This window comes from Rattus norvegicus, chromosome 5 (genome assembly GCF_021556685.1).
Source record: "Rattus norvegicus strain SHRSP/BbbUtx chromosome 5, alternate assembly SHRSP_T2T, whole genome shotgun sequence".
NCBI classification, from domain to species: domain Eukaryota; kingdom Metazoa; phylum Chordata; class Mammalia; order Rodentia; family Muridae; genus Rattus; species Rattus norvegicus.
Genome location: NC_141538.1, coordinates 152,459,467 through 152,481,661, shown reverse-complemented (window position 1 = coordinate 152,481,661; position 22,195 = coordinate 152,459,467). Strand labels below are relative to the sequence as shown.

At 51.9% G+C, this 22,195-nt stretch overlaps 4 protein-coding genes across 7 annotated transcripts in view; 2 read left to right on the top strand and 2 right to left on the bottom strand.

The window, feature by feature from the left end:
• Nucleotides 1–29: 29 nt before the first annotated feature.
• C5h1orf232 (similar to human chromosome 1 open reading frame 230) lies at nt 30–3,246 on the bottom strand. Its single transcript, NM_001419606.1, has 4 exons — nt 3,095–3,246; nt 1,671–1,754; nt 1,457–1,554; nt 30–390 (listed from the first exon to the last, which is right to left on the bottom strand). Exons 1-4 carry the CDS (start codon nt 3,176–3,178, stop codon nt 90–92), a joined length of 567 nt encoding a protein of 188 aa, NP_001406535.1. The 5' UTR covers nt 3,179–3,246; the 3' UTR covers nt 30–89.
• Nucleotides 3,247–4,378: 1,132 nt separating this feature from the next.
• Nucleotides 4,379–6,532, bottom strand: LOC148006095 (transmembrane protein ZNF593OS). Of its 2 annotated transcripts, XM_087551670.1 has the most exons (3): nt 6,472–6,532; nt 6,321–6,392; nt 4,379–6,046 (listed from the first exon to the last, which is right to left on the bottom strand). In XM_087551670.1, the coding sequence occupies exons 2-3, from the start codon at nt 6,363–6,365 to the stop codon at nt 5,900–5,902; spliced, it is 192 nt and encodes a 63-aa protein (XP_087407796.1). In that variant the 5' UTR covers nt 6,366–6,392; nt 6,472–6,532; the 3' UTR covers nt 4,379–5,899. The 2 variants fall into 2 exon arrangements, with proteins under 2 accessions (XP_087407796.1, XP_087407795.1); XM_087551669.1 differs by having other exon boundaries at nt 6,321–6,532.
• Nucleotides 4,659–6,987, top strand: Zfp593 (zinc finger protein 593). Its single transcript, NM_001106689.1, has 3 exons — nt 4,659–4,971; nt 5,197–5,259; nt 5,354–6,987. The coding sequence occupies exons 1-3, from the start codon at nt 4,772–4,774 to the stop codon at nt 5,493–5,495; spliced, it is 405 nt and encodes a 134-aa protein (NP_001100159.1). The 5' UTR covers nt 4,659–4,771; the 3' UTR covers nt 5,496–6,987.
• A 4,495-nt stretch (nt 6,988–11,482) lies between these two features.
• Nucleotides 11,483–22,195, top strand: part of Cnksr1 (connector enhancer of kinase suppressor of Ras 1) — a 460,720-nt gene continuing 450,007 nt past the window's right edge. Inside the window, exons 1-22 of one of the 3 annotated variants that reach the window (XM_087548398.1) lie at nt 11,483–11,582; nt 13,971–14,128; nt 14,237–14,418; nt 15,084–15,168; nt 15,587–15,628; nt 15,704–15,808; nt 16,398–16,457; nt 16,555–16,617; nt 16,942–17,043; nt 17,122–17,183; nt 17,259–17,332; nt 17,465–17,571; nt 17,650–17,680; nt 18,109–18,281; nt 18,622–18,699; nt 19,711–19,784; nt 19,951–20,022; nt 20,508–20,581; nt 20,724–20,785; nt 20,885–20,969; nt 21,055–21,236; nt 21,558–22,161. In XM_087548398.1, the coding sequence (XP_087404524.1) occupies nt 11,531–11,582; nt 13,971–14,128; nt 14,237–14,418; nt 15,084–15,168; nt 15,587–15,628; nt 15,704–15,808; nt 16,398–16,457; nt 16,555–16,617; nt 16,942–17,043; nt 17,122–17,183; nt 17,259–17,332; nt 17,465–17,571; nt 17,650–17,680; nt 18,109–18,281; nt 18,622–18,699; nt 19,711–19,784; nt 19,951–20,022; nt 20,508–20,581; nt 20,724–20,785; nt 20,885–20,969; nt 21,055–21,236; nt 21,558–21,827 (2,193 nt within the window). In that variant the 5' untranslated portion in view covers nt 11,483–11,530 and the 3' untranslated portion in view covers nt 21,828–22,161. 3 annotated transcript variants of the gene reach the window in all.

Below are 22,195 nucleotides of genomic sequence, written 5' to 3'. Positions count from 1 at the left end.
GAGAAAAAAAATTACGCTATCACACTGAGTGTCGATCCAGGAGATTTTATGGAAGGTAGGGAAGGACGGGCGCCAGCGAGACTGGCCAGCTAGTCGCCCTTAGGCACGGCCTTCACCCTCATCTCTGCCAGTTTGTGGGTGAGGAAACCCCACTTGAAGCCTGCCGCGGGATCCGCCTCCGGTGTCTCGGGGCACTCGGTGGCCTCCTCGGCAGGCTTGTCGTCCTGGGACTCCAGGTTCTGCTCCGCGGTGGTTTCCACGCCGCGCAGCATGGACGCCGCCGCCTGCTGCTGCTGCTGCCACCTGCTGGCGAACGCGTTCCAGAATCCTGGTCCGCGCGGCTCGGTCTCGGGGGCGGTCGCCTGGGTGGAAGGGGGCGCAGCCAGTGGGCTGCAGGAGAGGTAGGGGGTCAGCATGATGGCCAGGGGTCCCAGAGAGGGGCAGTGGGCAGAAGAAAGGACAGGCAGTGCGGCCAAGGGAGTCCGGGCAAGGTCTGCAAGCAAGGGCAGGTGGGGACAGGAGAGAAGATGAGATGGTTGGGCAGAGGGGAACTGGGATTTCCGAGTTGGGGTGGGTGGGTGGGGTCAGGAATTTGGAGAAGTGACTCTGGCGCAGAGACGAGGGTCTCTGAGAGGAGGAGGCAGGAGAGAGTTGGGGTGGGCTTGTTTAGGCCCTATAGAAGGGAATCCCTCAGGCTCTAGGATCGAGGGAAAGAGGAGTTTGGTACACGGAGAAAGTGGAAGAGATCTTGGCACAGATGCTTAGAAAAGATGAGGGGTAAGGCGGATTCGATGTGGAGAAGGGCTGTGAAGGAGGGGCGATAAGGCTTGAAGAAGAAGCCTTGCCTCTGGAAAAGTCCTTGGAGAACTGGGACTGGAGGGTGGGGGGTAGGACCCCTGAGGCAAGAGTAATAATGGTTGGAGGTCCTAGGGAAGAAGGAAATGTGGTGGGTGGGTGGGAGGGGTTGAAAGAAAGCAGACATGCTGAGTGTGTAAGAAACAAAGCCAGCTAGAGATGAAGCCCCGAGTCTGTTCTCAATACCAAAGACCTTGTCAAGCAATGCTTTCCAAACTGGTGTGCCTTGGGGTCCTCTGGGATCCTCAGACCTCTATGGACACCAAGAGAATCAGAAGAAGGGGATCTATGCTGGTGACAAGCTGCTTTGGATAGTGAAGTTTTACCATCTAGACCATGTCAAGGTCTTCTCTGCTGTCCTGGGTTCAAGGGAGCTGGCTGTCCTCAGGAAGAGGGAGGAGCCGCCCATAAGGACTGCCCTTTACCTCAGTCCCAAGAGGTCTGATTCTATCTCCTACCCAGGTCTGCTGTCTCCTGATAGGAAAGAGCATTCTGGGGCTGTCCCTATAAAGCCCTAGAGGATTAGAAGGGCAGAGGGAGCCATGGTGGCAGAAGGGAGATCGTAGGACCCTTCCAGCCCCGCCCCTAAGGACACACGTACTGATCAGCACAGGGCTCTGGTGGCAGCAGTTTGTCCTCATCTTCTTTGTTAAACAGAGACGACATTGTCAGCCAGCCTTTCACCCCGACCCCCTGAACCTGGGAGGGAAGAGCTGGGAGTCAGGAATATGGCCGAGATGCAGCCAAGCCTCCAGGGCTTCACCACTGCCTCCGGCAGGCTTCCCAGGCTCGGATGAAAGGACTGCTGAACTCACCCTGCGGGCCAGCTGTGACATGGGGTTGAACATCTCCTCCGTGGGTTCTGCCGTCTCAGACTCCACCAAAGCTGGGCTCTCCCTCTGGGACACAAGACACCCCCCAACCCCTGGCGTGAGAGGAGCCCCATTGCTAACCAGTGCACACACACAAGGCAGTCTGTGTACCATAGAAGCACATCTATTGTGCACCCTGCATCTCCACGAGAGCCCCTGGGAATGCTTGCAGATACACTTATCTCTACATAATGCCTCTGCTCACACACACAAGCCTGCCTGGTAAATCTCTGAGCACATATGCCTGCCCACTCCCAAACACATCCAGACGAACTCAAAACCTCAGACGAGGGCACCCGATATGCACTACTACCAGCATCCATGCTTCTTTGTGGCCACACCTTCCCCCCTGTATACGCATGGATGTGCAGTCAGGCGCCCACACGAGAGTACTCATGTGGCTAAGCGATTCCTGTGTCCTCTTCTCCAGCAGGAAGCTGGCTAAACAGAGACCTATGCACAGCAGTTTTCTCCCGCCAACCAAGTGTAACACCTGGAAATGCCTACACGAAAGTGTACAGGTACAGAAGCATGCTCAAAACACACATCCACGAAAACTCCCGAAGTCCAGTTCACACCGGCACCGGAGTTTCCACAGAGACACTAATTGCTAGCGTTTTTCCTACAGTCACATCCACAGAAACCCAGTCTTGGACACCAACCTGTCCAGTCGTATGCTTATCCGCCCCCTCACTGGGCTAGTTCCTGCCCCTGTCCTTTCTATTTGTGTACCCACCACTTACCACAGCTTCTAGTCTAGACGTAAACTGTCTTTGCTTCAAAGTCATTTTGGGCCCTCCCTGTCACAACCAAGTATGGTGCAAGTATGGCTTTGATTGGACGCTGCTACTGTGGTCTGCAGAGCATTAAGCGCTATTCCCTAAGGGTTTGGGGATTTAGCTCAGTGGTAGAGTGCTTGCTTAGCAAGCGCAAGGCCCTGGGTTCGGTCCCCAGCTCCGAAAAAAAAAAAAAAAAAAAAAAAAGAAAAAAAAAAGAAAAAAAAAAAAAAGAGCAGAGCTACTCCCTACTCCTATAAACTGGAGTTCATTACTCTCCAGGCAAGGGATCCCACTCCGATTAGCTCTGCCCACCAGAAAGCTGTATAAAGCGCAATGCACTTTTGTATCTACTGCCAAGTGGCACAGGGATGATCTTTACCACACGGCAGTTCATGAGATGCTTGGGGTCAGTGGTGCTTCTCTCGTGGCCCTGGCTCTCCCTGTTCTCCTTCTCTTGAACATCTGTCATTGCACTGCACTGTTCCTGATCTCACAAAGGAATCTATCTTCTTCCCCAGCCCATTCAATGCTCTCTATGCTCCCTCGCTCTGCTGTCTGTCTGTCCTAGAAAACACGGACAGAACCTACCTCTTCTGCCAGGTCCTCTTCAGATTCTCCACTCAGAGTCTGTAGCACTTTGGACTTGTAAGCTTTCCAGAAGGCTTGGTTCATGGCTGCCAGAGAAAGGGGACTGGCACCCAGGCACGGAAGGTGGGAGCTCAATGACCAGCAGTGGCTCTGCTTCCAGAAGCTTGGAAGAACTGAGAGCCTGTCCCAGAGATCCGGTGACTTCATGAAAGATGTACTAGCCTCCCCAGCTGGCACAGTGCCAAGCAGGTAAACCTGATCCCGGTGAGTCTGAGGTTGGGACGGGCTTGTACCATCTCAGCCCCCACCCTGTCTTGCTGGTCTTGACCCACATTGACAAACGTTAATGAAGTCAGTCTTTTTGGAGAGTCTGGTTTCCTGCCTGCACTGGATACTGGCTGATGGTTCATCTCTTGGAAGAGCTGTAGAAAATGTTTTCCACTCAAAGTCTTGAGTCCAGGAGCCATACCTATGCATTCCGTGATTGTAGCCATTCTAGCTAAGTCCTCGTCAGGGTCCTACCCTGTGTCTACCCAGTCCTCATGAGCTGGAGTGGGACAACCCCAGGTCTCCAGTCAGCATCCTGGGCTTCCATTTCACTGCTGGTCTGGCCTAGAAACCTGTTCTCCCCAGGGATGCACGTGCCTGACTCCCTGTTTCCTGGCAACTCGTTCCAAAGGGCCAGAACTCTGAATTATTGCTGAGGTCCTCTCCCCCCATAGAGTAGAGCTGGCGTTGGCCAGCCTGAGAGGCACCAGGCCAAGAGGAGTGAAGGCACCACTTCTTGGTCATTTTCCTGTTTTCCGCCAGCCCTGCCCTGGGAGCCTGGGCATAGAGAAAGAAAGCAGAGGTGGGGGGTTCTCCTAGGAACATTTCCTCTTGTGCTAGGGATACAGTGCCCCACACCAAACTCCCGCGTTAGACTGCCTGCCTGGATTACATGAAGTCCCAGGCACCAACCCCAGTTCTGAAAAACCAACCAACCAACCAACCAGCCAACCAACCAATCGAGCAATCAAGCAAGCAACCAAACAACAGCAGACAAAAGGCTCTTTTTGTAAGAAGAGCTGAACATTCTTCAAGGACAGACCCCTTAGGTGGTAGATTCTTTGTGAAACAATTTAACGCTCTTTGCCCCAGGAATTTGCTTGAGAGTAGAGGGGCGTGGAGCTGGGGGACAGAGGAGAGAGGTAAAAGGAAACGCCAAGGGTTGAGGTGGGGGGAAGAAGGCTCTTTGTTAGAACCTAGAGGTTTCTCTGGGTGACTCATCCATGATCACACTAATTCTCATTGATGAAGTAATTTATTCATGGCACAAGCATCGGTGCTGTCCAGAGACGTTAAAAGCATCCCCTACCACTGAAATCCGAGGTGTGGAAACCGGGAAGTGATGCTGGGGCAGGAGGAATGGTGGGACCGGCTCCCTCAGGCCCGCTCCTGCCCCTTCAGAGCCCAGTCACTATCTGGATGACCACCTGGGGACGCTCAAGCAGTCAGCCCGCCCGTGACGTCATCAGAAGCAGTCTGCCTAGTCCTGCTCCGCCCCCGGGCGGGCCTTTCGGGACGTCATCGAACGGCCCGGAAACGCCTGCACGTGTGGGTCTTTTCCTTACTCTTGTTTTTTGGTCTTGTGTGTGTTGTGTGTGTGTGTGTGTGTGTGTCTCTCTCTCTCTTATCATGGGTCGCTCCCGGCGGACCGGCGCGCACCGAGCACATTCCTTAGCCCGCCAGATGAAGGCCAAGAAGCGGCGGCCGGACCTGGATGAGATCCATCGCGAGCTGAGGCCGCAGGCTCTCCCGCGTCCAAAGCGGGAGCGGGACGCAGAGCCGGATCCGGACCTGCCAGGGGGCGGCCTGCATCGCTGTCTGGCCTGCGCGTAAGTCTAGCCAGGGGCGGAGCAGGGTCTGAGATACCACCCGGAGCGGCAAGGTCTGGGCCGAGAGCCGCTAGAAGCTTCTCTGTCTTGGGACCCGTGGGTCAGCCCGCCTCTCATCCTTTCGGGTTCGGAATCTGATATCCGGCAACGAGCTAGGGCCAGGGAGGTAGGCACAGCTGAGAAACCTCACCCCTTCACTCTTTCCCTCACTCTACATCCCTGCAGGAGGTACTTCATCGATTCTGCCAACCTGAAGACCCACTTCCGATCCAAAGACCACAAGAAAAGGTATGAAGAAGTCAGTAGAGGGCTCGTGGATGGGTGGCATGCAGGAAGGTCTTGCACTTGGTGAGCTCCGATCTCCTACTCTTCTTTCTCCCAGGCTGAAGCAGCTGAGTGTCGAACCCTACAGTCAGGAAGAGGCTGAGAGGGCCGCGGGCATGGGCTCATATGTGCAACCTCAGCGACTGGGCGTGCCCACAGAAGTGTCCACTGAGATCCCTGAGATGGACACGTCCACCTGAGTGGCCAAAGGATTCAGGACAGAGAAACTGCCCATGGGCAGTGTGGTTCATTGGCCAGGCTGAGAGTGTGTATTTTGGGTTTGGAGTTTGCAGACATGCCCTCTTCTGGGTGTTCTGCCCAAAATAAAGGACCTGGACGAGAGGGTGCACCTCCGATGCGAACTTCCCTTACCCGGGGTTTCTGGGCCAAGATGTCTACTCCCTACTAGGTCCAGCTTTGGAAAGTGTATCCTCTGCCTGCTTCTTTGAGTCTGGGCTGGAGTCTAGGTACAGCGTAAAACTGGAGAGTAGGATCTAGCGATGGCAGAGACTAATCCCCAAGGGGAAAACGTGGGTTTCTGCTGTTGCAGCCCCCTCCCCTGAGTCGCCTACCTCCAAGCCTGGGTGAGCGGCTGCCTGCCTCGTCATGGGGCCTGTGGTGGTTGCCGCTGCTTCACCATCTTCCATACAGCATAGCAGGAACCACCTAACCCGAGGACGGCCAACAGCGTAGCCACGATCCCAACCAGCGGACTCCGGGGCTCTGCCTTCAGCTCCCCAGCCACCTGCATCTGGGAGAACACAGAAGGTGCACATGAAGGGTCAACTGAGACTTCTAGGCAGGAAGGGGATAAGATGGCGTAGCTGGCTGAAGAAGATACGGACGCCATTTCTGCCCCAGGGAGATTCCACCCCAATCTTTCTCGCCTCACTGCCCATCTGGGTCCTGGCTAGTCAGGCAGCAGGGAATGTGATGGCCAGGCTGTTGGGGGTATCAGCCCTGTCATTGGGGGAAGTGGGGAGGAAGAGGTCAGTAGTGCCGAAAGCCTATTTAGATTTACTTACCTGTAGCACCCGGAAGTAGCCAGGAGTCAGGCGTCGAAATCTCATAGTGAGGGCACTGGTCTCTCTGTTGGCCTGTGAAAGGGAGCAGAAATGAAGACTAGATGTCGCCCAGGGTACCAAGGAGTGGAAACCATAGCGTAAGGTCCCTGACCTATTTGCCTGGGCACCGTGTGGCTCAGAGGATGCTCACCGATGCTGCCTTACCCAAGTCTGGCAGGGGGCGGGGCAGCTGGATCTTTAAATCTGCTCCCTTCCCCCCCTGCCTGCTGTAGTCTTGCCAGCCTTAGGGGCAGCTGTCAGGAGAGATCAGCATCAGGCCTGAGTAGCAGCTCCTCCCCCATTCACCAGAGAGGCCAGGCCAGGCCAGGCACGTAGGCAAAGCCTTGGCTGGCAGTGCCCAGGAGGCCAGGCATCACACAGGTACTGGGCAGCCTTCCTCAGCCATAGTCTGGACCATGTTCGAGCATTCAGCGAAAGAGGTCATGTGACTTGTTAGCCACTTTGCCATTTGGGTTCTGTAAATTCAACCACTTTGGTGGGAGGGTGCCCTTCATTCCTCCCCAAAGATAGAGTTCCCACAAGAACATCTCTTTTGAGGATGATCAAAAAAGATTTGCTTATGCCATTAAGCTATCTATAATATTGTGTTAAAATTTTTTTTAACTGCATTTATTTGTGTGTATGTATTTTGTTATCTCTTGCTTTTTTTTTCTTTTTTCTTTTTTTTTTTTTTTTGAGACAGACTCTTTCTCCATAGCCCCCTGGCTATCCTGGAACTCACTAGGAAGATCAGGCTGGCCATGAACTCAAGAGAGAGCCACCTGCCTCTGCCTCAGTCATGCTAAGATTAAAGGTTTAGGCCATCGTGCTTAGCTTTTTGTTCTGTGTGAAAATGACAACAGGACAGTTTTCAGAATGTCGTGTAGAATAGCTAAGGAAAGAATAAGAGGGCTGTATACAGTGAGTGAGTGCCTCTCTGTCATCTGCAGGCTCTGGACTAGATTCCCAGGACTATAAAAAAGAGGAGAAAGGAAAACTAGATTTAAAAAAAGTGTTAGCTGGGTATGGTGTCACATGTCCTGAGTCCCAGCACTCCGGAGGCAGAGGCGGGGGGGATCTCTGTGAACTAGAGGCCAGAGAGACCTTGTCTCAAGAACAAAAGGAGAGAACGAGATAACAGGTGGTCAGGTACGGTGGCACACTCTGTAATCCCAGCACTCAGGCGGTAGAGGCAGGCAGATCTCTGAGTTCGAGGCCAGCCTGGTCCACAGAGTTGAGTTCTAGGATAGCCATGGCTGTATTTCGAGATCCTATCCCAAACAAATAAAGGAACAAAAACAACAACAAGAAAAAGAAAAGAATACAGACCTGAGTATAGGGTGAAACTCAGGAGTTCACACTGGCATGTGTAAAGCCTTGAGCTTCCATTCATAGCACCCCATAAGCAGTGTCTTGTCTATAACTCTAGTACTCAGTAGGAGGATCCAAAAGTTAAGGTCATCATCCTCTGACATACAGGGAACCTCAGGCCATCTGGGATCCACAGGACTCTGAAAAGGAAAGAAACCGTTTATACCTGTTTCAACCTTAACCTACTCTCAACTCCACCTGATGGCGTTCTTTGTCTCAGGCCCCAAGTCATACAGCTGCCATAGGTTAGGGACCTCTGTGGCTGTCAGACTTTGAATGGCTGAATGGCCACTGCCTGTTCTCAGTCTGCTGACACAGGCTTCTCCATCACACTCCTGCGCTCCCTACCTTAAGAGTTGTTTGCCAATTAATCTGGGAGGAGCGCTGGGTACAGGGTTGTGTGTTGGAGCACACGCCCAGCATGTAAAGCCTGAGGTTCAGATCCCAGCAGTAAGTGCTAAGTTAGACCACTCGTCCTACTAAATGTTCCTATTTTAAGCCAGGGTCTCTGTGGTCCTGGCTGTCCTAGAACTCACTCTATAGACCAGGCTAGCCTCAAACTCACATCCACTTGCCTCTCCCTCCCCAGTGCTGGAGTCAAAGGGGTGTTCCCACCATACTTGGTTATCGTTCTTTAAAAGAAATATATTTAAAATCTATGCATAATTACACTAAAATTAACCGGGGTGCATGGATGCTGTGGTGTGCGTGTGGCAGTCACAGAACCACATGTAGGAATCAGTTCTACATGTGGGTCTCAGAGATTGAAGTCAGGTTGTCAGGCTTGGGGACAGGTAGGTGCCTTTACTGACAGAACAGTCTCATCAGCCCAGTTTCATGGTTTCATTCGAGATGAAAAACGATGCCCTAATACCACTAAAAAGTAGGATTTAACTTTATTTTTTTTCTTTTTCTTTTCTTTTCTTTTTTTTTTTTTTTTTGGAGCTGGGGACCGAACCCAGGGCCTTGCGTTTGCTAGGCAAGCGCTCTACCACTGAGCTAAATCCCCAACCCCTAACTTTATTTTTTTTTTTTAAGATTTATTTATCTATTCTATATAAGTACACTGTCGCTGTCTTCAGACACACCAGAAGAGGGCATCGGATCCCGTTACAGATGGTTGTGAGCCACCATGTGGTTGCTGGGATTTGAACTCAGGACCTCTGGAAGAGCAGTCAGTGCTCTTAACCACTGAGCCGTCTCTCCAGCCCAGCTTTAATTTTTCTAATGCCATTTATTAATAAGCACCTCAGCATATCACATCTGTGTCTTGGGTTTTTTTCATTTTTCTTTTTAAAGAGAGCATTTAAACATTTTTATGTGCATGTTTGCCTGCATGAATGTGTGTGTGCCATTATCATGACTGGTTTACCTCAGAGGCCAGAAGGGGTCATTGAATCCCTGGAACTACAGTCAAAGACAGCTGAGTATCCAAGTAGGTGCTAGGAACTGAGCTCAGGTCCTCCGGAAAAGCAGCCAGGGCTCTTAACACTGAGCTGTCTCTGCAGCCCTTGTGCGTTCCACCATACCTGGCCAGCATTCTTTGAGAATAAATATAAATAAAATATATATTATTACATGCTTACATTGAAATTCTTATTGGCGTGCATCACTGGGTTGCTATGTAGTCCTGACTGTCCCGGAGCTCACAATGTAGATCAGACTCTCCTTGAACTCATAGAACCTACCTACCTCTGCCTTCTGAGGGCTGGGATTAAGGTGTGCACTACCACACCTATCCACAGATTTGTGACTTGTTATAATTGTTGGTGTGATTCTAAACATTGGTTTGTGCTTTTTTTTTAAAGATTTATTTATTTTGGGCTGGAGAAATGGCTCAGCCGTTAAAGGCTAGGCTCACAACCAAAAATATAAGATGTATTTATTTTTATGTATGTGAATACACTATCACTGTCATCAGACACACCAGAAGAGGGCATTGGCTCCCACTACAAAGATGGTTGTGAGCCACCATGTGGTGGCTGGGAATTGAACTCAGGACCTCTGGAAGAGCAGTCAGTGCTCTTAACCACTGAGCCATCTCTCCAGCCTGGTTTTATGCTTTTTTTAAGAAAAGATTTGTGAGTATGGGTATTTGCCTGGGTTTTGTACCATATTCATGCAGTTCATGAGGAGACCAGAAGAGGGCGTCAGATCCCCTGGAACTGGAGTTACAAGACAGTTGTGAATCAACATGTGGGCCCTAGGAATTGAACCTGGTTCTCTGCCTGTTTTTAACTGTTGGCCATCTCTCCAGCCCTAATTGCTGGCTCTGTGTTACAAACTGTTTTTGGAAACTGAGGCACGAAAATCACTGGAACCCATGAGTTGTAGAGCACTGTGAGCAACATAGAATTAAAAGCAGCTTAAAATTTGTAGCAAGAAAGCAAAGTGCGGGCTGGAGAGATGGCTCAGTGGTTAAGAGCACCGACTGCTCTTCCAGAGGTTCAATTCCCAGCAACCACATGGTGGCTCACAACCATCTGTAATGGGATCTGATGCCCTCTTCTGGTGTGTCTGAAGACAGCTTCAGTGAGTGTACTCACATAGATTAAATAAATAAATAAATAAATAAATAAATAAGTCTTTTTTTAAAAAGATTTATTCATTTACTATATATAAGTACACTGTAGCTGCCTTCAGATACACCAGAAGAGGGCATCGGATCTCTTTACAGATGGTTGTGACCCACCATGTGGTTGCTGGGAATTGAACTCATGACCTCTGGAAGAGCAGTCGGGTTCTCTTAATCGCTGAGCCATCTCTCCAGCCCATAAATAAATCTTTTAAAAAAGAATAAAAGTGCTTTCAGGAGGCAGCTAATATATCTGCAAATGTCTCTCGGGAATGGCTGGTGAGTTTACTCTTCACTTATGGTGACCAATAAAGGCATGTCGTGTCCTAAAATAAGTAATAACTGAATTGATTAAAGTCTTACTTTGAGAAAGGGACTCTTAAGTCTCATCAGATTGTCAAAGGGACAGAGTCTCGAGCTGAGGCTTTTGTTTCCTTAGATTTTAGTTTCTGCTGTTTTCATTTTGTTTTGGAATGGACTCACTCTGTAGTCCAGGCCCTCCCTGAACTCGAGCGATCCACCTGCCTCAGCCTCCAGAATCCTGAGATTACACCATTTACAGTTAGCATTTGCTCAGATATACTCGCAAATGTCCCATAGAGCAAGGACTGTTATGCCCTGGAACTGAGCACTGAAAGTTAGGTCAGCTGTCTGTGCGACAACTCCAAATAGCAATAACGAGATAACACAGGGATCTGGGGGTTGGTGGTTGGGGGCTAATCATGCTCTTTGCTTCTGTGCCAAACATTCACCAAGTACTCTTTTGAGGGAGTGCTGAGAGGTTAGGGTCCTCTCGGCTGGGGTATGGGCCTAGTTGTTTGTTTTTTGTTTTGTTGATATTTGAGACAAGTCTTGATACATAGTTCTGGATAGCCTGGAACTCACTATGTAGACCCGGCTAAGGTCAAACTTGCAGGGATCCTCCTCGGTGAGGCCAGTTTTGAATGAACACCATGCCAGTTCCGGACTGCCTGAGTCACACCTCTTGGCGCCAGCCCAGGAGTCCCAACTGCTTAGCTGCCAAAGTCCTAGGATGGCAGAGGGGCAGGGCAGAAGGAAGACAGGCGGTGGACCAATGACAGTGGCAGCGCCTCACCTGGGTGGCCACGTGGGCCCAGGTATGCAGCGGCTCCGCCCTGCTACTCTGGCCCAGCCCCGCGGGCTCCGGGCTCCGACTAGGAGCGGAAATTCCTGCAGGGTCTGGACGCTGCGGGCGGAGCTCAGTATGGAGCCCGTGGAGACCTGGACCCCCGGGAAGGTGGCAGCTTGGCTGAGAGGTGGGTGAACCGGGAGAGGCGGGGGTGGGGTGGGCTCAAGGGGATTAGTGCGGTGTCCCTTGGACCAAAAAGTAGGGAGGAAAAAGGAGAAAGAACCTGCGGAGTCTATTAGTCAACAGGTATTTATAGAGCGTCTGCCCTGTACCAGCCTACCAGAGTCCCCTGTACAGGCCAGGCGACACTACAGGGCCCAAGACGCAGGAAGGGGTCTTTTCTGGACTTTTGTGTGTTCTAGCGCCCGCCAGGGTGGCAGGAGGCCACCTGGTAATAGGTAAAACAGGGAGGCTCTGGTGGCCCACGCCCCCTTTATCTCCGTCATCTTCTCTGTGCCCCAGGGCCCTGAGAGCTATTAGTAAGCCCATTTTTCAGAAGTAGAAACATACACAGAGCCAGGAAGTGATTTATTCAGTCTTGGAACAGGGCCGGCCCTGGTGTCATTTTCCCAGCCTGAGGTTGGCAGTAAGAGAAACAGAAACCCCAGTCATACTGAAGGGGTGACACAACTCCGCCCTGGGGCTTCCGTCGTCGGGAGTGAGGATCACTCCCCAGGTGACCAAGAGTCACAAACACAGTTAGACTCAGGGCGATCTGTGACTGCAGCAGGGAGTGTGCAGGCTGGGGGTGGGGGGGGACGACGACAGCTGGAGCCTGCCTGGAGGCCTTCTCCGTGTGAGCAGCCCAGCAGAGCCCAGTCAGACTCCCACACTGGGGCCCAGACCAGCACTACCAACTCACCAGGACGGTGACCACAGGTCTGGCTTTCACTGTTCATGAATCGGACAAAATGAGGAGGACGGCAGACCAGCACATTCAACACAGGAAAGAAATTGTCTGAGTAACCCTGGCTCCTGAGCTCCCAATCCAGCGCTCTTAATGGTGCAGGGGAAATCAGGAGGAGCATCTAATGACCACACATTCCCCATGACAGCTCTGGGAGGTTTTCTACCAACGTCTGAACATGCCGCTGCATCTCCGTTGGTTTTCCCAGTTCTGTATCAGGGACGATGATGGGTGGTCCCCACCTTGTAGAAATGACAAAGGAGCCAGATGGGTAAAGTTGGTTTTTGGTTTTTGGGTTGGTTTGTTCGTTTTTTTTTTTTTTTTGTTTTTTTTTTTTTTTTTTTTTTTTTTTTTTTTTTTTTTTTTTTTTTTTGGTTGTTGGGTTTTTTTTTGTTTTTTGTTTTTTTTTTTTTTTTGAGACAGGGTTTCTTTGTGTAGCCCTGGTTGTGAACTCAGGGATCCTCTTGTCTCCTTGTTCCAAGTGTTGGGATTAAAGGCATGCACTACCACACCAACTATGGGTAAAGTTCTCAAAACATTGCCTCCCACAAAGTCAGGTCATGGTAGACAGCCCGGCAGCAATGTGAATGGCTGTTGATGTGTGACTGTGGACTGAGTGGCCCACAGTCATCATCTACAATGCATGGTTAGAAGCAGGCACTTCTGTCGTTCCCATTTTAGGTATTTTATTTACTCTGTGTGTGTGTGTGTGTGTGTGTGTCTGTGTGTGTGTGTGTGTGTGTGTTACCTGCACATATGTATGTGTACCTGGAGAGTGCTCTTGGATGGTTGTGATTTACCCTGTGGGTGCTGGGAACTGAACCTGGGTCCTCTGTAACAACAGTAAAGTGCCCTTAACTACTGAGCCATCTCTCCAGTCCTGTTCCTGTTGTATGCGAAGAAATTTAGGCACAGAACTAGTCTATATATTTTTTTTTTCTTTTTTTCGGAGCTGGGGACCAAACCCAGGGCCTTGCGCTTGCTAGGCAAGCGCTCTACCACTGAGCTAAATCCCCAACCCACTAGTCTATATTTTAAGTGTTAGCCCCCACTCAGGTCTCCGTTACTCCACGTGCTTGGGGTATGGATACTGGGAAAACAAGCTTAGGTCCCTGCCAAGAACAGTATGGATTGTTCTTAACCACGGAAGCATCTCACTAGCTTCTTTTGTTGTTTTTGTTTTTTTAAAGATTTTTTTTTTAATGTGCATCGGTGTTTTACCTGTATATATGTCTGTGTGAGAGTGCCAGGTCCTCTGGAACTGGAGTTACAGACAGTTGTGAGCTGCCATGTGGGTGCTGGGGATTGAACGTGGGTCCTTGGGAAGAGCCACCAGGGCCCTGTTTGTTGTGTTTCGTGGTGACTATATTTCAAGATATTTGGGCATGAATTCGGTAGATGTCAACGTCAGTAGGTTGGGCACACTTGCTAGAGTCACCGCTGTCTATGGTTTTCGACTCAGAAGAATCAGCCGTGAGAAGGGCAGAACACACCCAGGGTCTCAGGGTTGTCATTAGGGACAGGAGGGAGGGGAAGGGCTCTGATATAATAACATCTCAGAATGGTAATGACACCTGTTTCCCCACTCTGACCCCCTTTTTGCCCCAGGCCTTGATGACGTCCTACAGGACTATCCCTTCGAGGACTGGGAGCTGCCTGGAAAGTACCTGCTGCAGCTCTGTCCCCAAAACCTCGAGGCTCTGACCGTGTGGCCTCTGGGCCACCAGGAGCTCATTCTACATGGAGTGGAACAGCTCCGGGCCCTGGTGAGTGAGCATTGCCCACACTGGCTGTAGCATCCACTAGCTTAGGGGTTTGCCCACGTGGGCTGGCTGCCAGGGCAGATGCAGTAACATGCCCCCCTCGTGCTGCAGGGCTCTAAGTTACAGACTGAGAACCTCAAGAGCCTAGCCCAGGGGCTGCTGGACAGGACCCAGGCCTTCCAAAGCTTGGTCCAAGGCCGTCTGAGAGACTGTGCTGAGACACCCGCCGATGTCCTCAATGCTGCTGTAGAGCTGGTACGGGAGGCTCATGCCCTGCTCTCTTGGCTCAACAGGTACTAGGGATGGACGGGTGACTAGTGACTGTTCTTGTCCTTGGTATCCTCTAGGGTCTGGGACAGAAAAGCAGTCCTTGGCTGTTGATCTGATAGGTCAGAGCAGATCTGTGCTGGGCCACTGGGCCACCTTGCTTCCCACCCCACCCTAGAGCTTGTCGTCTTAATGATTTTATCAACGGTTGAGTTTGTTTGCGTGTTTGATGTGTACGTGTGTGCACACACACGCGCATAGGAGTGTGGCAAAGGTCAGAGCATCTTTTGTAAGGATCAGTTCTCATCTTCCACCATGGCATCTCAGACACTGAACCCAGGGACTCAGGTCGACAGCTTTAGAGGCAAGCATTTTTACTAACGAATCATCTCCCTGGTCCCTCAACCAATGGAGAGCAACTGTCTGTCCTGTGTGTCTTACCTCAAATATCACCTCCTCAGGGATGCCTTCCCTGTTAACACTGTTATAGCTCATTTGTAATACCCAGAACAATTGTAGTTAAAGCATTAATAATATCGCTTTCTGTTAATGGCTGTCTCCCTGGTGCCTACAACGGGTACATACAGGACAAATAAGTTCTGTGCCGAGCAGATCCCACCAAAGGTAGGAATTATCTCCAATTCTCAGGGGACAGTTATGTCCAACATCTTAATTGTCCTTCCCCTCCCAGGTACCTCTTCACTCACTTAAATGACTTCTCCGCCTGCCAAGAGATTGGTGTGCTGTGCGGAGAGCTGGGCCAAGTCTTGCAGGAGGTATGGGAACAGGGGACAGGCTGGTCTAGGCCACAGAGCTTTTTATAACCTGTGAATCAGACCAAGGTTGGGTGTGAGAGCTGGGGCGGGAGGGGGATGTGTGTGTGTGCGGTGAGCAAGAAAAGAAGAAGCCTGCTCTGGATGCGGGGTAGCAGACCATGGGGTGGGTCGTGGGGTTTCCCTGGCAGAAGCTCCGGTAGGTTAGGACGTGTGTCGTGATCGTTGTTGAGTCAAGTGTCCAGAATGAAACCTTGGAGTTGGAGCTCTGAGACCATTATAATTCTGTCAAGGAGACCAGTATAGAGAAAGCAAGGGAGGAACATCAGAGGACTTTTCTACCCCCACCCCGTGTGTCCTCAGGAGAAGGTGCCCACCCCCCTCCCTTCTAAAGGAGGGCCCCTACACTCTCTGCTTTCAGGATTGCCTAGAGGCTGAGAAAGAAAGCAACACCCTGAGGATTGTGAGTGTCCGGAGTGGGTGGGGAGGCGGAGGGCATGAACCAGATGCAGCCGGACAACCTGAGCTCCTCCCTTAGTGCGGCCGTGTGGCTGGAATCTGTCACAACATCCTGGGCTGCAGCCCGGAGGAGCTGCTGGAACAGAGGGCCGTGTTGGAGCTGGTGCAGCTGGACGACCCTTCCGTGAGTTCCGACTCCTAACCTCTTCCTGCGGACCCCTGGCAGCCTTGCCGAGCCCTGAAACATGGCCCAGGAGCCCCAGCGTCTTGTATCGATAGGTCTTCTGTGTACAAGTGTTTAGATGGAGACCCAGAGGATTTACTTGGAGGTCTCACCATCCCTGGGTATCTTTCCCAAACCAGAGGGGTTATTTCGTGTGGCCCAGGCAGCACATCTCAGCCCTGGCAGGGTTCTGCGGGGGGAGGGGAGCAGATTAATAGAGTGTAAGCAGAGGATACTTACACTTGGAACAACCAGTTGAGAAAATCAGAGTTGCTCCCCCTTCCCTACCAACCCTATGCCATCCCGTTCTCCATTCAAGAAACTTCTGAGACTCTGTTACCTCAGAAATCAGTGACACCGTTTCCCTGTGGCCTTACTGGGAGTAAGGGGTGGGGGCAACAAGCCCAAAGTTACACAGCAGTTGGGACAATGACATCGTGGGGCTCTATTCCCATTCTGCTCACTTTAGAGCCCCGGGATCCACGTTGGGGCCCTGCCCACTGCCTCTACTGAAGCCAAGCTTTACTTGACTTGGCCTCTATCTCTCCAGGGCCTAGAAATTCACACCACCAGCAACTGCCTACACTTTGTGTCTCGAGTAGGCGTCCAGGTAAGAGCCCCGACCTCTCTCGATACCCTGTCTATCCCGGATGGCAGCTTCAGGCCCCAGGAAAGCCTCATTCTCTGAGTCTCGTTCTTCACACCAGGCTGCCACCGGCTCCCAGATCCTGCCCGGAGATGAGATCATCCAAATCAATGAGCAGGTGGTGGTGAGTGCTGGGGAAGGGGCAGGCTGAAGGGAAGGGGCACTGAGGAGGGTCGTCACCGGACGGTTTTGTTCCTTGTGAAGACCAGGGCTGTGGGACCTGCCTTGCATGATATGAGCCAACACGAGAAGGTCTCATGATGACTGCTGATGGGTGGAAACTCACTTGGGTGCTAGACCGCCCTTCCACAGAGCTCAGTTAAAGGGGTTCCTGGAGGTCCCCTGAAGGTGGCATGAAGCGCGTGCGCTAGACCCAGCAGGTAGCTCTGAGAGGGAAAGAGTTGCGGGGTTGCTGCAGACCCCCCAACGCAGTCTCCCTGTCTCTCAGGTCGGCTGGCCCCATAAAAACATGCTGAGGGAGCTGCTGAGGGAGCCAGCAAGGGTCAGCCTTGTACTAAAGAAGATTCCCGTGCCAGAGACCCCCTCAAAGGTAGCTGCTCTGCCCCTCCACACCTGCTTTCAGACTTCCACGGTCACCTTGGTCACTTTGTTTCTGCTTGCTTTCCAGACGCCCCCGGACTCCCCTCAGCGGCTAAGCCAATCGCTGCCCCTGAACCCACCGTCTCCCAGGTAACAAGCTCCACCTTAGGGTGTGTCTTGAAGCAGGGATCACGGGCTCATCTTCTGTCTCCTTGCTCTCCACAGGGTTCCACGCGAAGGTCTTTTTGACTTCAACCTGTCTACAGATGGAAACCCCAGCCCCAGCCCTGCGTGGACAGGTATCTTCATACTCTGGCCAGGGCCCCTGAGTGCCTAACGGACTCTCCATGCTGACACTCCTGCCCTCAGGCCTGGGCCTAGCTCGCTAGCTAGCTCATGGATTTTCCCAATCCCTCCTCCCTGCCTGATAGACTCTACCTCCCTTGACGCTCAGCCCACGCCCACTCCCCCTGGGCCACCAGGCACTCTTCCAGAAGAAACAGCAGAACCTCTGGAGGCTTCGGGACACCTTGACAAGGTAAACTCAAGGACTCGGCAGGGAGGGGCGCGGGCTCCGGATCTAGACCCTTCTCTAATCTCTTCATGGTCTTTTCAGAGTCCCACCGTTGGTCGGAAGAATTCAAAAGGTATGAGAGGCCCTGACTGAGTGGGGTCTTAGAAATCTTTACAGGGCTGAGTATGACCCCCTCACTGCACATCCATGTCTTCTGCACGACGGCTTTTCCGGAAAGCATAGATCTTGGTTTCTAGCATAGGCCTCTGAGACAGTGAGAAAGCACCCTCTATTGTCAATTTTCTCGTGTGTGACTGTGTGTGTGTGTGTGTGTGTGTGTGTGTGTGTGTGTGTGTGTGTGTGACACTTGACTCTGCCCTCTACCACCATTTATATGCCCAGCTTCTCTAGTCAAAGTCACTCTGCCTGAGGACATCTGTAACGTCATTACAAGCCCTGAGAAGGATCTCAGTTCTACTGGGGGGATCCCACAGGGACAGGCAGACTCAGGGAAGGATGTTTGCCAGCCGCTCACCAACAGGGTCTGCTGTGTTGTGGCAGGTATAGCTACAAGGCTGAGCCGCCGGCGGGTGTCCTGCCGAGAGCTGGGTCTGCCGGACTGTGATGGATGGCTTCTACTGCGGAAGGTACCCGGTGGTTTTATGGGCGCTCGCTGGCGTCGCTGCTGGTTCGTGCTCAAGGGACACACCCTATACTGGTACCGCCAACCGCAGGTGAGAGCCCACATACACTTGCCTAGGTAACAGGGGAAGCTGAGGGCCACCTCTCTCACCTTCCACTCAGGGGAGTCCCATATTTTCGCAGGCCTCAATATTCCTGTTTGGAAAGTGGGGGTGGCTTTTCGTAGAGAAATGAGTTTATACATGTATAAAGGAATGTTCTAGGGGGACTGGAAGAGCAGCTCAGCAGTTAAAAAGCATTTGAAGGGGTTGGGAATTTAGCTCAGTGGTAGAGCGCTTGCCTAGCAAGCGCAAGGCCCTGGGTTCGGTCCCCAGCTCCGAAAAAAAGGAAAAAGAAAAGAAAAAAAAAAAGCACTTGAAACAACTCTTGCAGAGGTCTCGTTTGGTTCCAGCACCCACACTCCAGTTCCAGGGAACCCAGTGCCCTCTTCTAACTTCCGTGGGCACTCAGGTGGGTACACAGACATACATCAGACTGGGCTACATAGCAAATTTCAGACCAGCCCAGATTAGAGTGAGACTCACGTTTTGGAAAACAAAGGCCAGTGAGATGGCTTAGCGGGTACAGGCGCCTGTCATCAAGGTTGATGACTTGGGTTAGCTATGGTACCCAGAACCCACATGGTCTGACAAGCAGTCCTCTGAGCTCCATGTGTCTGTGGGAAGCCCCGCCCCCAAATGCATAAATGTAAACTTTTTTTTAAAGACTTATTCATTTATTATATATAGGTACACTGTAGCTGTCTTCAGACACACCAGAAGAGGGCATCGGATCTCTTTACAGACGGTTGTGAGCCACCATGTGGTTGCTGGGAATTAAACTCAGGACCTCTGGAAGAGCAGTCAGTGCTCTTAACTGCTGAGTCACCTCTCCAGCCCTAAACCATTTTTTTAAGTGTAGAGAAAGTCACTTTTATTCTCCCTACCTCTTCTTTCCCTCCCGTTATTTTTATCCTTCCCAGTGATAGGCCACTCAATAGACATTTGGGTGCCTACTGCATCTAGGTCTGAGGTAGAGCACTGAAGGCTCTACATCTACATCTTAGTGCCTCTACATCTTAGAGGCACTTGGGGGGAAAAGGCTGAATACATCCTTAAGGACAATGGGCCACGTGCTAGGATACAGGAAATCACAAGGGATGTGTGGGAGCCCCGTCCCCCACATTCTATTCCAGGGACCTTAGACTTCTTTGGAAAGCTGAGTTTGGATGTTTGTCACATGAAAGGGAAAAGGGGGGGAAATGAGGAAGGGAAAGGCTTTGGGAGACAGAGCTGCTAAAGGGTGTACCGGAGCAGGGCTCCTCCCCTTTGGCTGTTTTTCTGGCTGCCTTTGCTCCCTTTCCCTGCTCAGAGGTGACCCTTGACCACACCTTCAGCCCTGAGAGTCAGGGGTAACTAGGAAGCTGGCTGAGCCTCGAGGGCCCATGGCTTCCTGCTGACCCTCATGCTGTGGTTGCCCCAGGATGAAAAGGCGGAAGGACTTATCAACATCTCCAATTACAGCCTGGAGTGCGGGCATGACCAGAAGAAAAAATAGTTAAGTCTCAGACTAAGATGGGGTTGGGAGAAAAGGGGAGAGGAAGGGTAGGGTGGCGGGGACTCGGGAGAGTGGCAGGGGGCTGGGATTCCCGATCTAGCCTCTTTCTGGATTCTGGCCGGGAATGCCCAGAGCGGGCTGTGACTTCTTTCTGTTTCCTGGCAGTGTGTTCCAGCTGACCCACGATGTGTACAAGCCCTTCATCTTTGCCGCGGAGACCCTGTCTGATCTGAGCATGTGAGTGCCTCTTCCTCGTCCCTACTCTATGCAGTCCCTAGCTACCAAGCGCTTGAGAGCTGAGCTCAGGGTACTCGGGACTCAAACCCCAACCCTCAGAAAGCCTCAGTTTCGTCATCTGCAAAACGGGCAAAGAAGTATTCCTACCTCACTTGCTCCCTGAGTGTAAGTTCTGTGGATCTGGGACATGGTGGGTCACCCCTCTAATTCCAGCATTTACAAGGCCGAGGCAGGAGGATTACAAGTATGAGGCCGGCTTGGGCTACATGGTGTGTTTCAGGCCAACCAGAGCAATCTAGTAAGACACTGTCTCAAGAAAACAGGAAAGAAAGTGGAAGATTTAGCTTAGTGTAGGGTACTTCCTACACTCAGGCTCCAGGATCAGACAAAAAGTTCAGGGGGAAAAATTAGAAGATGTCGGTTAATCGTGAAGAGCTAGGACCTACGGTGAGTGGCAACCCCATGATCCACACATGTCCCTACAGGTGGGTGCGGCATCTTGTCACCTGCATTTCCAAGTATCAGACTCTAGGTCGGGCCCCCTCCGCCAGAGAGGAAGGTGAGTGTACCACAGAGTGGGAGGAGCAGCCCAGGCACCAGGAAGTCTCTGCCTTTCCCCAGGCCCATGCCACAAATCAAATCCCCTGGCCCACTCCATGGCTCTGCAAACCCAATCTGTGCTCCTCCAATCCCCACCCTAGACTGCTACAGTGAGACCGAAGCAGAAGACCCTGATGAAGAGGCAGGGTCCCGCTCAGCTTCTGTGAGTAGAGTCTCTCTTCCAAGCAGGAGGTAGGGACTGAATGGCAGGTTGTGGGGTGGGGCTCAAGCTAATCCTCCTCCTCCTCCTGCCATGACACAGCCTGGTCCAGCTCAAGCTTGGAATGACACATCGCCCTCGGCTTCACCCCTGCAGAGTCCTAGGACCTCCTTTGGCTCTTCATTAGGTGCTGCCCCTGGGAGCAGGGAACTGGGCTCTGGGGCTGTCCTGAGCATAGTTACCTGTACTCATCCTGCGTCCTGATTCCACAGATAGCAGTGACAGAGCCCTGGAAGGAATGGTACAGGGGCTGAGGCAGGGAGGCGTGTCCCTCCTGGGCCAGCCACAGCCCTTGACCCATGAACAGTGGCGGAGTTCTTTCATGCGGCGAAACCGTGACCCTCATCTCAATGAGCATGTGCACCGTGTCCGGGCACTACAGAGCACACTCAAGGTGAGCTGGACGCACAGAGCACCAGCTAGGATAAGGTTCTGGGCCTCAGGCCCTGGCGGTGTCTGGTTCCCAGCTCTACTGTGAGCTCTGGACTGGAGACTGAAGGCTACAAGCCCTGGATTTTCTGGGGCCCAGTCCTGGGCTCCATACTCCATTCCAGGCTCAATTGTGTTCTGAGGCAAGTTCTAGAAGGTTCTGTGTACAGAGACTCTTGGGCCGGGGTATCCTGGTGGTGGGCACAGGACTTAGAGCTACTTCTGGGTTCTGTTCCTCCTTGGGTGACAGTGGATCTTCCCCCCCAACCCCCGACTTTTACCTCAGGCAAAGCTACAGGAACTGCAGGTCCTGGAGGAAGTCCTGGGTGATCCTGAACTCACAGGAGCAAAATTTCGCCAGTGGAAGGAACAGAACCACGAGCTGTACTCAGAAGGCCTGAGGACCTGGGGAGGGATGTGGGCCCAGACCAGCTCCCCAGACCCAAACACTGACTCCAGGGGTCAATCCCCACAGCCTCTACCCTCTGACCCTGAAGAGCCCTCCCAGCTTTTTCCCTCGACCCCAGAGAACAGCCTCCAACCTCCTGACCTCTGACCCTGGCTGAGGACTACTTCATCCCCAGTCTCTGATGTGCTTAAAACATGTCCAAGGGGTCTGTGAGAGACCGGAAGGAGCATTAGCCCTCAGCTTACCTCCAAACCGGTCCCTCTATGCTGGGCTTCCACACTTTCTGCTCACAAGTCCCTCATAGTGGAAGGAAAGTTCCTCTCTTCTCTGTGAGGTAGAAATCCCTCAACCCATCCTCAGATTTGGGATGTACCTGCCTCCCTGGGTCATTCAAAAAGGTTTCCCAGACCTTCCTAGGTAGGTGTTTATTTTACATGAGAGATAGTTTTCCACCAAATAAAGTTGATTTTTCTGAAGTGAACCCATGTGTCTTTGCTTTAGAATTGGGCTCTTCC